Consider the following 14,583-nt stretch of genomic DNA (forward strand, 5'->3'; position numbering starts at 1 on the left):
TGAAAATATGAAGACATGGAGCAGGTGTTAATTATGAGAGGAGAAGTGACAGCAAAGAGAATGTAGTCCTAATAATGGCTTGGTAAAATACAGAGAGGAAAAGTTTGCATATCTAAAAAGTTATAATCACAAAGCAATTACCAACTTTCAATTAGAACACTGTATACACTAAGATCTTTTATTTAAAGAGTTCCATGGGTATCAACAAACCTTGTTAGCAAAATCTGGCTAAATCTTTATTGTGTAGAAAATAATATGGCTAGCAAACAGTCATCTTCAGAAGAACAAACATATTTCTTGTCTTACATATAATTTTGTATTATAAAATAATTGTATTTTCTCAGTCAAATTAGCACCATTTTATTAGTGTTACAAACTAAATCCAGTGATATGCATGGAACCTAGAGGCTTCATTAATGAAAAACTGTTATACATCAATTGTGTTCTTTTTTGGTAAAGATCTCACAAGTGAAGACAAACTACATTTAGCTGAAATGTAATAAATCCATTAAAATGCATTTCGTTAGCAAAATCCAGATTATCAAATATTTCCATTAGTGTTGTAGTGAATGTCATGTAATCTGCCAGGAAATAATCATTATTTCAACAACACATCAGCTTGATAAATCATCTTAATATTGCTAACAAACATTTTAAGGCCAGAGCAAATGAAAGGGATGAGTAGATTTAAAAAACTTTAATAAGGATTTAGCTCCATAATTGAGCATATGCTAAATCTTGCACATCAGTGACCAAGTTAAAGAATAATGAATCAATCATTTATTGAAAACCAGTTATTAAACCTGATCTGCCCAGACATTACTGGTATCTTTCAATCTTTTTCCTTTCCAATCATAATCTCCAACTTTCTTTATCCTTTATTTTCCTACGTCCTTAAATGCCCCAAGCTCTGCAGTGGATCAACTAGAGTTTCTCAGCAGCACTGTGCCCAAGTTAGGAGCGTAGGTGTTTCTGACTCATGTTTTGCATCAAGTCTGGATGTTGTTGCTCCTGTATAATTTTAAGAACTATATTAAAAATTGCCTCACATTCCAGAAAAGGGAAACAGAAAAAGAACTCTTAGTGAACTTTATATCTCTCCTAGTGCTCCATTACCTGTGGTAAAGGAATGCAATCCCGTGTCATCCAGTGCATGCATAAGATCACAGGAAGACATGGAAATGAATGTTTTTCTTCAGAAAAACCTGCAGCATACAGGCCATGCCACCTTCAACCCTGCAATGAGAAGATTAATGTAAATACGATAACATCCCCCCGACTGGGTAAGCAGACAAAAAGTGCATGGCTTTCAAAACATAGAAATTCTACAGCTCCTTCTATTTTGCATATCACTTTAAATCCTGAGAGTTTTGAGACTACATTGATTACTTTTGTTTTTACTAAGTTGGATCTATTTACTTAAAAATATGGTTTCTCCAAATGGCCAGGTGGATAGTTAAAAGAAAAATCCTGAAGACTAAACTGCTTTGATTCTTGAATATATCTACTCAGATCCAGATCTAAGAAACACTAATGTCACATTACTCAAAATCACTTTAAAAAGAGTTGAATGATGCAACCAGGTTTAGGTTCACACCAGTCCATGGCAGAATCATCAATTAAATTAATGTTTCTGGAAAGGTGAGGTTGTAGCCTTATCTTAGATCCCACTGGTTAATATCATCTTTGTGATCCTGGATACAAATTATCTTTTGGAATGATATAGAGTAAAAAATGGCTTTCAAGAAGAATGAGTGCACAGCGGGTGCTGGTGGCTCACACCTGTAATCCTAGCTACTCAGGAGGCAGAGATTAGGAGGATTAAGGTTTGAAGCTAGCCTGGGCAAATAGTTCATGAGACCCTATCTCAAAATTACCCAACACAAAAGGGTTGGTGGAGTGCCTCAAGTGGTAGAGTGCCTGCCTAGCAAGTGTGAGATCCTGAGTTCAAACCCCAGTATTATCAAAGAAAAAGAATGGGTACATAGATTTGTATCACTGAATAAGAGGTGCTTTTTCATCTTTGAGGAAATAATAAATTTAAAATTACCAGTAATATTTTGATATTCAAATGTTTTCATATTTATCTTTAATTCCTCTTATTTCATCTAATCTATCATCAAGAAGTAGAACATGTGTTCTAAGGAGATGCAGCGTATGCTTACACACTAATGCTAATGAGTGGATGAGCCTTGATTTCTGTGGCAATTGGTGGCTTTTAACAGAAGTTCTACCTGGCTGTCAATGGGCTCATTTATGTTTAGAACCTTCACTTTTAACCTGTGCATATAATCTCCGGGAGAACAATTTGAATCATACAGAATAATTGCCAAAATACAAAGAGCTCAATTATCATATTACTTTTCCAAGCATAAAATTTATTAAAATAAAAAAGTTTGGTTCCTCGTGGAAATACAAAAATCTTCCTTTTTTGAGTCAAATAATTAACATTTCTGAGAAATAATCAGTTCAAGTGGAACAAGACTAATTAAGACAAAAAGTTAGGCCATCCTAAAGCAGATGTCTCAAGTCTATGTATTCAATAACATCATAAGCCCCTTCTCTGGTAATTACTTGGAGTCCTTAAAGTATCATTTGGAAAAAAAAAAAAAAAACAATGGAATAACTGAAGACTTCTGTTACAATTGCATTTTCTGTATTATTCCTTGAAGGTATACCCTAAAACAGAGATGCACCAAGGTTAGAAAACCTAAGTTCTATAAAAATAAAATAATGAACTGAATTTGAATAGTAGCAAAAGTAAGAATTACAGCAAGACTTTCATTATACATGGTAGAACACACTTTTCAAATTTACATGATCAGATTTCTGGTCATGTAATTTCAATTTCAAACACTATTATAAATTTCAGTTATTTGTATCGATCAGCTTTGATTTTACAAAAGCTTAAAGTTACTATCTCTAGATATTCCACCTACATGTGTCTACTATGTAGGATAATAAAGATAGGAAATAAATATGACCATTTGTTCATTTTGCTGTTTTGTTATAATTTCATTCATAGCAATACCTATTATTTGCATTCCCACAAAGGTGAATATATTGAGTACATTCATTTTTCTTCTTAATCTTCTCTATCAAAAACCAAAAGAAGCTTAAATAAAAGGTATAAAATTGAAGCATAGAAATATTACACTTTAAATGTGGGAAATCTATTTTTAGTAAGCTTAAAAAGTTTATCCCATTATTATTATTGCTCATAATAATACTATTATTCATTGACTCACTCCCTTATTGCAGGACATGTGTGTCTATCTGTCTTTTAAGTTCCAGACAGTAATATAAATGAGTTGAAACAACCCCACTTAAATAGTTGAAACTTGTTTCTCCCAAGGATACAGATGATGTCTGCATGCAATGAATTCACTGTGCTCTCTTTCACAGCGGCTCTGACTTTCAAGTGCCTGGGAGATCAGTGGCCGGTGTACTGCCGAGTGATCCGTGAAAAGAACCTGTGTCAGGATATGCGGTGGTATCAGCGCTGCTGTGAGACATGCAGGGATTTCTATGCCCAGAAGCTGCAGCAGAAGAGTTGACCTCTCACAGGCTGGCTGGCTGGCTCACAGCTCCTGGCTATTCCATTATTTATAAACACACACACATAGCATGTTTTTCAGACCAAATATTATCAGATTCCATATAATTTAATCAAATTAATTTATTTTTTGCCTGCCAAACATTTAATGTGGTGTTTGTCTTGATTAAGCAAACATTTTGATATACTATAAAGCTTCATAAATCATTTTATGTGAATGAATAAGTTGGATCCAGTAACCTAATTAGAAGAAAAAGGAAAAGAGTATTAACCTTAAATTTTTGTTGTTTAAGTTAGGGCTGTCTCTAAGGTGCTACTTTTTCTCCATCAATACCATAGAGTTATTCAGTACATACACTACCTTAGCAAAGTAGTTTAGTTATATAGGGAGAAAAAAAATGATTCTTTTCTTTTTTTTGGGGGGGTCCTGCTGCAGAAAATAGCCTATTTTCTGTAATCTGCAGGAGATGTGTAAACATAACAAACCTCATAGTATTGAACAGGCTTTTGGAGAATGTATTATGAATTTGGTTCAGATTTAGAGACAATCCATAGGAAAAATTCTACTGTAATTATAATTGTATTTTAATAATGAAAAAGAAAAGTCAAAACCGAGACTTTGATCAGGTTCACGAACACGTACTTGAACACAAGCATTGTAACAATGAAACACTGTAATGATTTACACTGAATCACCATTGCACTGTTGATATAGTGTAGAGAAACTGTTATAGAAATGGTAACACCCTACAAAAATGTGTATTATTTTAACATGTCATTAGATTTTAGCTTTTTAAATATTTTGAACAAAGGCAACATTGATTTACCCATTTCCTTACATCTTTTTCAGCAGATTTATGAAAGAGTATAGTGCTTAGACTCACAAATCATGAAATGTTTTTCAGCCTTTTCCTTGGGAATAAAAAAATACCAAAATGCTGTGGTAGTTTCATTGTGTTTTTCCTTTTAAAAACTAAAAGTTTTGCAATTCTGTGAAACGTTCAAAAGCCAGCTTAAAATTTTTCTTGTGAGAAAATATTGTACATGAGTCCCATGATTTCTTAGATTTTTTTCAATAAAATTATGTGAAACTTCCTTTTGAGGGACAGTTCATAAAGCTTTCACATTTCCATATGTTTGGCAAGAAAAGGGACTGTCTGCTTTTTTTCTGAAGGATTTTCAAAAATAATACAGTGAACAACCACGGGAGATAGAGTAGTATCTCTCTATGGAATGAGGGGCAAGCATGTTCACTTCACATTAGAAAATTTTCAGGTTCCCTATAGTTGAGGTTCCTTTCGGACAATGCAACCCTTTGCATGTGCAGACATCACCTGAATTTCTTCATGTTATCCTGTGTGAACTGGGGCTCAGAGAACTAGTGCAAGAAAAGTGTGGATTCTCTGCCCGCTGTTGTTGCTGTGACTAATAAAGTCTTTTGTCTCTAATCCAGTCATCTTGTGTCTTCAACCCTAAATATATAGCAGGTGAATTTTACAGATAACAAATGGAGTAAAACCTTAAAACTTTCACAATACTTGACACTTCATTAATATTTTCAGTTTCATTTTAGTAAATTTGTTTTAAAATTGCAGTAATCTTATTTCTAGATTGTTCCTTACTAGGTAAATCTTTTAACTTCATTACTGAAATATAAACTTAACTAATATCCACACATCTTATGAAAGTTAGTAGGTGAACAGAAGAAGGAAACAATGAAATAAGAGGAGAGGCTCCTAGTTCCAATACTTTATTTATGAATCTATGAATCTCAGTAGAAGTAGCACCATATATTGGGTAAGTATTCAGTGTCTATGCCATGTCTTAGACCTCCAAAGTATCTTCACCCAGCTAGTGGCAGACTAAATCTTTCTTAAAAAGACAATACCATTCTGTTAGGCCATCTGCTTTAGGGTGAGGGGGGTGCATGCTAAGACATTTACATGAGCATAAGCCCATTGCCATATTGCATTTACTATTAAATAAGTTCTCTGAATAAAAACAATATTGAATGAAATACCAAAAAAGTGAATGAGACATTTAAGTGCACAGATGGTATTTTGATAGAAGCATTGTAGATTGAGAAAGCAAATCCATATTCAGATTAAGTGACTGTTCCTGTGAGAACAAGCCACTGCCTCCTTTGTGATAGAAGCAGTCCAATATAATTAACCTGTAATCAAGGTGGGTGGGTCCTCCCATAGAGTGGTGCATACTGAGGACATAATACCTTCTCTGCTACTGTTAGGCTGAACTCTCAGCAGTGACTATAGCTAGATTTGGCCTTGCTGAGTGGAACGTCATAATGATCAGCCCATTCCGAATTTCTACTTCTGCCAATATTGTTTCTTTCTTTGTGAGCCCATTGGTCAAGGATAAGGGTGGCTGGTAAAAAGGACTGGCCAACAGAGCATGCCATCTTACCCACCTGATAATTGCTTTCCTCATCAGTGGCTGCTCTTTGGTTAGCAGTCAAATGGAATAAAAGTATATAAGCTACTCATTGAGGTCAATTCACATGCCTTTTCCCCAGAATTTCATCATCAGTAATTGTCAGATAACACTTCTTCTTAAGTGTTTTTAAGTCTGTACATTAGTCACAGCCCATGAATTCCTGCATATCATACCTCTGACCATGTTTTCTTTCAAACAGTGAATAGCCAGATAACTGAAAGGGTTTTCTTAAGAACTATAATTCAATCACGTCTTGATGGAGTTGTGGAGCTACAGCTATCTACTCTAGGTGGTGCTAACATACTGTGAAAAAAACATTAGACAACCAGGCCCAAATATCTTCTACGTCAGTTGGGTCATCATGAGAAATGCTCTATAAGACCTTAAGTGTGGGTTGAGAGAGGAAAGGGACTATGGAAGCAATACAACCCTTACCAGTGAGAGCCAGTTGCTCATGGAACTTGTTTATGCCTTTAGAATGTGCTCATGACTGATCATGTACACTTGATGATGTGTACGTGAGTACGCGGAGTGATGTTTTATTCAAGTTCTGTGCAAATCCACCTGCTTGGTGGACCAAACATCATCCAGTTTATAATGAGAAGTCCATGATGCATGGAAATTTGTTGACCTATGGCCAAACATCATACACTCACTAGGATCTAGCAACAAATGAGATATTTTTCTGAGAGCAAAAATAATTTTTTGTAGAGAATTAGCACAGCTGTGCTCCAAAAATCCCAAAGACCTCACTGTGGATCACCAGTAGCCTGCCAGAGGCTTTCATATGAGATCCTTAACATCCAGTGATTTTTCAAGTGCCACTTATCTGCTATTCCACATAGCCCAAGTGGAAGAGTAGCTTCAGTTGCAGCCTGGACCAACTGCAGACTCTCTTCACATTCTGTACACCAAACAGAACTGGAAGTCTCTGGGGTTACTCGATAAATTTCACAAAATAGCATTCCCACATGAGGGAATTGTGTCTTCATGACTTTTGATCTAGGAAGGGCCAGAGGTGGGAAATTTTCTTTCACTTTAGAATGGATAAGTCAACACTGTATTCTAGAAATTTAACCTAAGGTCTCTAAAGCTTTAAGGGATTAAATTCACACTCTCTGGCACACATAAATATTACTAAAGTGTCTATATAGTAGTAACACCTACTGCTTCCAGTTCACGAGGTCAAATCAACATAAAATCACTGATGTGATTAGGCCAGTATGATATCCTATGCAGTATAGAGGCTATCATGGAGTGTGCTAATGAGCATGGCATCTATCTATCTATCTATCTATCTATCAGGCATATAGTAATATAGATATGCCAAATATGCCTTTCAGAATTACAACATTAGCTGTGGGATGGGTGGGTTTAGGTATTCTTGGGCTCAATGTGATACAGATTTATATTAAAACTTGATAAAACTGACTTCTATAAACTCTTCTAACTATGGGCTACAGTGGGCAATTTGAGGGTCACCAGAAAGTCTTATCAGTACAGAGCCAGTAATCCCACAATAATCAAAAAGTACAATTATTCATCCTTCAGCAGTACACAGTCATCTTTATCAAAAGTCTTGATGGGCCAGCCACAGTGGCTCATGCCAGCAATCCCAGCTGTTCGGGAGACAGAAATTGGGAGGATCTTGTTCAAAGCCAGACCAAGCGAAAAAAAGGTCGTGAGATTCCCATCTAAAACCAACAAGCCAGGCATGGCGGTAGGTGTCTGGAATCCCAGCTATGTGGGAAGTATAGGTAAGAGGATCACAGTCCCAGGCAAGCTCAGGCAGAAAGCAAAACCCTTTCCAAAAAGTAACCAAAAAAGCAAAAAGGATGGTGGCATGGCTCAAGTGGCATAGTTCTTGCCCCGAGTCCAAACCCCAATACCCACAGAAAGAACAAAAAAGTCTTTCCTGGAAAGACTAGAAGATAGTCTTTTGAATCACATAACAGGATCCTTCAAATAAGAATCTGGACTCTTCTTTGGAGGTGGCTCTCCTATGAAACCTGAACAAGAGAATGCTATTCCCTGGGGTGGTGATTTGAATCGCACTTTTGTTCCCAAAACATGGAGAAATATGTTTCTACAAATTAAGTAGGATGCTGATAGAATGCTCATGTATTTCACTTGTTAGGAAATGTTTACTCAATTGCCAAAACCAAAAATCTTTGCAGGCCAAATCATTCCTATCGCAGTCCCTTCGAGCTGATGTAACAAACTTCTTTAAAGTATGTAATTTACAAACAATGTAAGTATATTACTCACAGTTGTGGAGGCTGGAAAGTAGAAGAGTAATGTGCAACTGATCTGCTGTCTAGAGAGGGCCCGTTCCTCTCTAGTGCCTTTTATATGTACTCATGTAGTGGAAGGGCAAGGAAGTGCCTTCTGGCCTCTTTTATAAGGGTACTAATCCTATTTCTGAGGGCTCTACCTTGTGACTTAATCATTTCCTAAAAACTCCATCCTCTTAGATTACAACATGAATTTGGGAAGGTGAATACACTAATGCTTCCACTGCTCTTTATGGTTTCCATGCACACATGGCCTCTAGAGGTTAAATTCTGTCATTTAGTTCCTGTCCTTATGGAATTCCATCATCCTCACTAAATTCAAGGGACCCAGTCTATGGCAGCATTCCTGGCTTTTAGATTATAGTTAATACAGAGGGGTTTTTTGGGGTTTGAACTCAGAGCCTCATGCTTGCTTAGGCTGGCACTCTACCACTTGAGCCACTTCCCCTGCATTATGCAAAATTTTTAATGATTGAATTCTGCCTTCAACAATGTATCTATCAAACTCTTGGTGGAGAGAATGTTATCTACACTCTCTTGGGGTACATTATTTAGCAAGTAGGTGAGCATATCTACTATATTAAAACCAATTTTCCTAAATAATTGTATACCTTCCTATATAATAAGAAGGAAGATCTGGACAACTTTGTTATTGTGGGCCAACTTTGGGTCTAATTATCTACCGTATATTAGAAGTACTTCCATTCACATGAACTAACACCTTGAATCTACAATTACTAGATCCAATCTCCAACATACACTACCAAAAAATTTCAGGCTAGCCTAATATTGTATTCCTTTCACCCTAATCTGACACCCTTAAGAAACATCCCTAAATAGTCAACATGAATTGACAAATCCTTGTAATTCCTTGACATGCATCACAATTGTGGCAATGCCTCACAATTCATACTTTGTGTATTCTGCATAGTAATTTAGAATTACTAAATTAGATTACTAATTAGATTATTATTACTAATCTAATTACTAATTAGATTTAGAAACCATGACAAATAATGATGATGAGGCTTGAGGAATATAGTAGCACAACAGTCAAGGGTCTATTTCAGAACAGTCATGGAAGCTTTCTAGTTCCCAACTTTGGCTGTGAGCTGTGAATTTAAATCCCCAATCTTATCACTTTCTCTTAATTCTCCATCACATTAAGAAATAACCAATCAACCCATAGCATTTTTTCTCTTTATTTCCATGACACAATTTTAAACGCAGCAGATACTTGATAATGCTGAGCTCTGCCCTCTATAGGCATGTTTCTCTAGGGGGTAATAGGTAAGAATTTAAGTAACTACTTAGTCACTGCATGGCATGGATGACCAAAGTCCCACCAACCACTGGCAATATGGTTATTGATGCCTCTAAATGTGTGAAAATCAGAGAAACAATTTCCAATTCTATTTTTCAAGTTATGTTCCATGGAAATACTTCTAATACTAACAATTGACAGTTCAGTCAGCAGACCTGCATCAATGTTATTTTATGAGATAATGGATATTTGATCTCATACAATTCAGTGAAGAACTGGGGAGATTGGAGGTCCATAAGAAGAGATGATCAATGTGAGCCAATCAATATGAACAATCAAAAACAGTTAGCTAAATATCACTAGGAAGGGGTAGTTTTTAAGATGTCTGTAGCAGGCTATCGTCTTTTTGCAGCTTATCCCTTTGTGGGTCCACAGACAAGCATCTAGTAGTGGATCTGAGTTTGCTGATGGTCAACAGAATCAAGAGTTGGGAAGAAAACCAAAATGGGCATAGAGTTCAAGAGCACAAAATCAAGCTGGAATCTACCAGACATCTATTTTGTCTGTCACTCTGTGTTTGACCTGAAAAATTCCTTCACATTAAGGGATACTACTTCCATTTTGGGGGGCAGTTTTCATTCAAAATCATGAAGGAAAGAGGATTGCGGGAAATATAGTTGGCTTTTTAAATACCGATAGCTAATATGACTTTAATTTTTAGCTTTTTCAGTTTGCTTTACATGGGAGGGAGCTGTTTTTTTCTCCCTCCTTTGTTGGAGTGAGCTTTCTCTTTCTCCTGGTTATTACTGATCCTAACTGGGGCTAGCTGGGGGCAACTGGAGATTAAAAGACACAGGATAGACAGACAGACAGAAAGTGGGATCAGGTGTGATAGGTGCTCTAGGGAGATGCACAACCCTCATTGCTTCTTTTCTCTATCTTTATTCTTTAAGGCCTTACTCCTTGCAGTTTTTTAAAACCTTGCTTCTAAAGTCTTCTTTAAAACCTTGCTTAAACTCTCTCTTCTTAGACTTGCTCTGTACCATGTTTTCTCTTAGCTGTTAATCTCTCTTAAAGTCTTCTGCACCCAGGCTTGCACTGTCACATCTCTCTTTAGCTTTCTTTTAGCCTCGGTGCTCAGACTTGCAACAGCAGCTGCATCTAACAAGCTGCATCTAACAAACTCCATATGCATAACTCTTAAAGTCTCAGTCCTTAGACATGCACTGTAAATTTCTTTCTTTGGCTTTTCTTTAGCTTAGCTTTTCTAAGACCTACGTAGAAAGTTGTTTCCTTAGCTTAGCTTTTCTAAAACCTATGTTAAAGTTCTCGGTGCAGACTTTCTATCAACCCCTCTTTAGCAATTCTTTTCCCTTCAGCAATCTTTTCCCTCCCCAAAGCTTCCACACCAAAAAGCCCCAATGCAAAAAGCAAAGGCCCAAGGCAAAAAGCCTCCAAAGCAAAAGCCCTATGTTCCCCTTCTGGAGGTCTTTTATAAACAGGAAGGTGGAGCAACAGTTCTTGGGAAGGGGTGTGACATTGTAACAGGAGAAACCTGTGTTCCTGCTTCCCTGACTACAAGCTTAGGAGATGTAGCTGTTCTGCTTTTTTCTGTTTTATGGCCAGGGCTGTGCCAACTCAGCCTACAGGTAAAAGCAATGAAGCCGCATCTGGCCTTGCTTATGTCCAATTCTCATAGGTTTCTCATCATCAGCTCTCCACATTGTGCCAGAGACAAATGAAATGAAAATCCATGTTTTAATGTATTCTTAAAATAGCAGCAATATTTTTAGTGTTTATAAGGATTCTTTTAATCACTGAATCCATTAACCCCCCCCCAGTAACTTTGCCCAGTACTATTAATATCTTCACTATGTTGCAGAGGAAATTGAAGTTCAGAGGGATCAGTAACTTGCCCAATACCACAATTTAGTTGGATATAATATTTGGACTCCAAATTCTGTGCACTCAATTACCCTGATTGTCAAGCTTTTGCATCAATTTTGAAAATGTTTTTATAATAGATACACAAGGATTTATATAACCTAATCAGCAGTTTGCTTTGTAATCAAAACTATCCATATAATTTTCAAACTCAGATAATTTGATGAAACCCAACTGCTCTTCCGGACATTGTACAGGCTTTTTAGTTGGGAATACTTTCAGATATTTCAGTTGGTTATTGGAATTTTGAACAAGAGAAAGAAAAGAAAGAGAGAAAGAAGGAAAGAAAGGGAAGGAAACGATGAATGAAGGGAGGGAGAGAGGAAAAGAAAAAGAAGAAAGGAAAAAAGGGAAAAAAGCAGAAAAGGGAAGAAAGAATAGGAAGGAAAGAAAAGAAAGAGAGAGAGAAGAAAGAAAGAGAGAAAGAAAGAAGAGAGAGAAAGAGGGGGACATAAGGATGTATAGACAGTTTTATCAAGTGGACCTGTGTTTAATCATATGCTTTAGTTCTCCTGATATAAAAACAATAATTTGGGGTAAAAAACAGCAGGAAAATTACATTTTGTAAAAATTTGGTATAAAACAATTGAAAATGTTTATTTATGTGGTAATGGTTGAGAGTTCCCAAATAGTTACCATTCTCACCAGATTTTCACCAGATTTTCTCTTTTACATAAATCTTTATTCATAGAAGGGCAGAACAGGTCCTGCCCAGGGGAGGTTGGTACCAGTGGAAAGGTGGAAGAGATGAGGAAAGGGCATGGGAGGGTGAATATGGTGCAAATACTGTGTACACAGTAAATGGAAAAATGATACCTGTTGAAACTATTCCAGGAACTGGGGGCAGGGAAAAAGGAGAATGGTAGAGGTGGTGAATTCAAGTGTGATATATTTTGATATATTGTAAGAACTTTTGTAAATGTCACAATGTACTCCCACGCAGCATGACAATAAAAAAATCTTTATTCATATATACTTACATTCTTTATCATTTTTAAAAGGTATTGATGATAATAAAGGAACAAAAACCCTAAGACAATATTTATCCAATTACTCTAAAGTACCTTAGTTTTCAGATTTAATAGGAAAACAATAAAAAAGGTATTATATAACAAAGTAAATTTGGATAATACTGACAATTAAGTTTTCAATATGAATATATGTGTTATAAACTGCTGGGAAAAAGTACAGAGCATATCATTTTGGACACAGCAACATTTTTGTCACTGAGTAGAGTTGGAATACAAGATTAGAAAATGGAACACTAAGTCACTTTTAATCAAATGTAATTGGATTATTGATTTCCAACAAGAATTGTGTCCTAAGAGACTTGAGAAAACAAATCATTATTGAACAAAGGGTTACATTAGGGTCCTTAGACAAGACTTATGTGTAAGAGGCCATCCATTAGGACTATATTAGTATAGAGACTTTAAAAATAAAGGTATGAAATTATTAAAGAACAGTATGATGAAGGTATAAACAAATCACTCTAAAGATTCAAAGGAGGGAAAATCATTTTTACTAAGGAAAATGTAAAATAGTTTTATGGAAGATTAGGTGCCAGCCATGGTCCATTAAAGATGATTAGGAAGTAGGCAACAGGCAGGGATGGCAAGGAATGTCTCCAGGCATGAGCAGAGGCATAGGCTTGGGGTGATGGTGGTGTGGGTGGCAACAGAGGAAGGGAGGATAAAATGTTTGATTTCCTCTTTGGAGTCATATAGGACAAAAACTGGGATGACAATAAGAAATGGGAACTGATGGTTTTCAGGATAAGGACAAAGGACAATGGGAGAAGATGGAGAGAGAGTCTGAGATAAAACTGCAGATGGAGACACAGCAGACAATGTGGGGCATGTGTGGGCACAGCAGAGGACTGTAAAAAGATGTTCAAGGAACACTGAGGCTCCTTTCACCTACCTCATACTTTGGCTAAGGAAAAGGTCTAATCAAATATATTTGGATCTAATTTCTGCCTCTCTGCCAAAATAGAGAGCCAAAGACAAGTTAGGTTCTTAAAGATGTGTGTTGTTCCCCAAAGAATATTTTAGGAAAAGCAAGCAATCTGTGTAACATTTGTTCATTACATATGTTCTGGCAGTGGCTAGAAACATCCAGAAAATACAGGCTCAGGCACATGCACATAACATACTTGGTTCCTGAAACACTTATGGTCTAATTGTTCTGCTAACTGTCATTATAAACTGCCTACATAACTTTCTCTAGAAAATGTACTATAAAACCATTAAGAAGGTAGTTCAAATAGTGTAAGACAATGAGAGAGTTTGTGTCCAAAAAGTTGATATAGGAAACATTAACTACTTAATCAAATTTTACAACTATGAGTAGGATAGATTATTGTAAAACACATTCTCTTGTGCTTTTTGCTACAAAGTAAGTACTCCCCAGTGCTTTGCTCAATTCAAGAACATCCTGACTGCTGATTCTTGTAAGCTATGTGGCACTCTTCTGAAATTTAGTGCTGACACATCCCACATAACACCTTTGCCCATGGAAGGGAAGCCTTCCTGCTGAGTCTCTGGGGTTTATAGAGATGCAAAAACAACAGGCAACCTATGCCTTTTAAAATCCACTGATAAGTCTACCCTTTACCTTCTCACAAGTGGGAATATCTCCTCTTCCTCCAGATGGCATTCCATACCTTCCCAGTGAGAATCATAGTTTACTTGGAGTGTCTTGTGAGAAGAGAGTCTGTCCTCATTAAACTCATCACCATTTGCTGGCTGGCTATGCTGTGCATAGCCTCACTCATACCTTGGCTCTCTTGACAGCAGATGGGTTCACTTACAACAGCACATCATCCAAACCCAGCAGCCACGTTTCTGTTTGGCGCCCAATGTGCCGTGGGAAAACCAAACACCGTAGGAGAGTATATAGCTAGGAACAGAGTCAAAGGGACCTCTGTAGTTAGTAGCTCAAGGCAGTAGGTTGAAGCGCTAAATTATTTTAGCAAACTAAATTCTTGCTATTTCCTTCCTCAGAATAAGCTGACAACCTGAATCTGGTTATGTTTCACATAGGCTCAAGACTCTGGGAGACAAAAACAT

General features: G+C 36.7%; 1 protein-coding gene across 2 annotated transcripts in view; it reads left to right on the top strand.

Moving 5' to 3' along the window:
- The window catches only part of Adamts19 (ADAM metallopeptidase with thrombospondin type 1 motif 19), a 276,147-nt gene extending 271,161 nt beyond the window's left edge, over positions 1–4,986 (top strand). For both annotated transcript variants that reach the window (XM_074076627.1, XM_074076628.1), the window contains 2 exons: positions 1,106–1,283; positions 3,406–4,986. In XM_074076627.1, coding sequence (XP_073932728.1) covers positions 1,106–1,283; positions 3,406–3,557 — 330 coding nt within the window. In that variant the 3' untranslated portion in view covers positions 3,558–4,986. The remainder of the gene's footprint in view (positions 1–1,105; positions 1,284–3,405) is intronic.
- Positions 4,987–14,583: the final 9,597 nt, after the last annotated feature.

Source organism: Castor canadensis, chromosome 6, assembly GCF_047511655.1.
Source record: "Castor canadensis chromosome 6, mCasCan1.hap1v2, whole genome shotgun sequence".
NCBI classification, from domain to species: domain Eukaryota; kingdom Metazoa; phylum Chordata; class Mammalia; order Rodentia; family Castoridae; genus Castor; species Castor canadensis.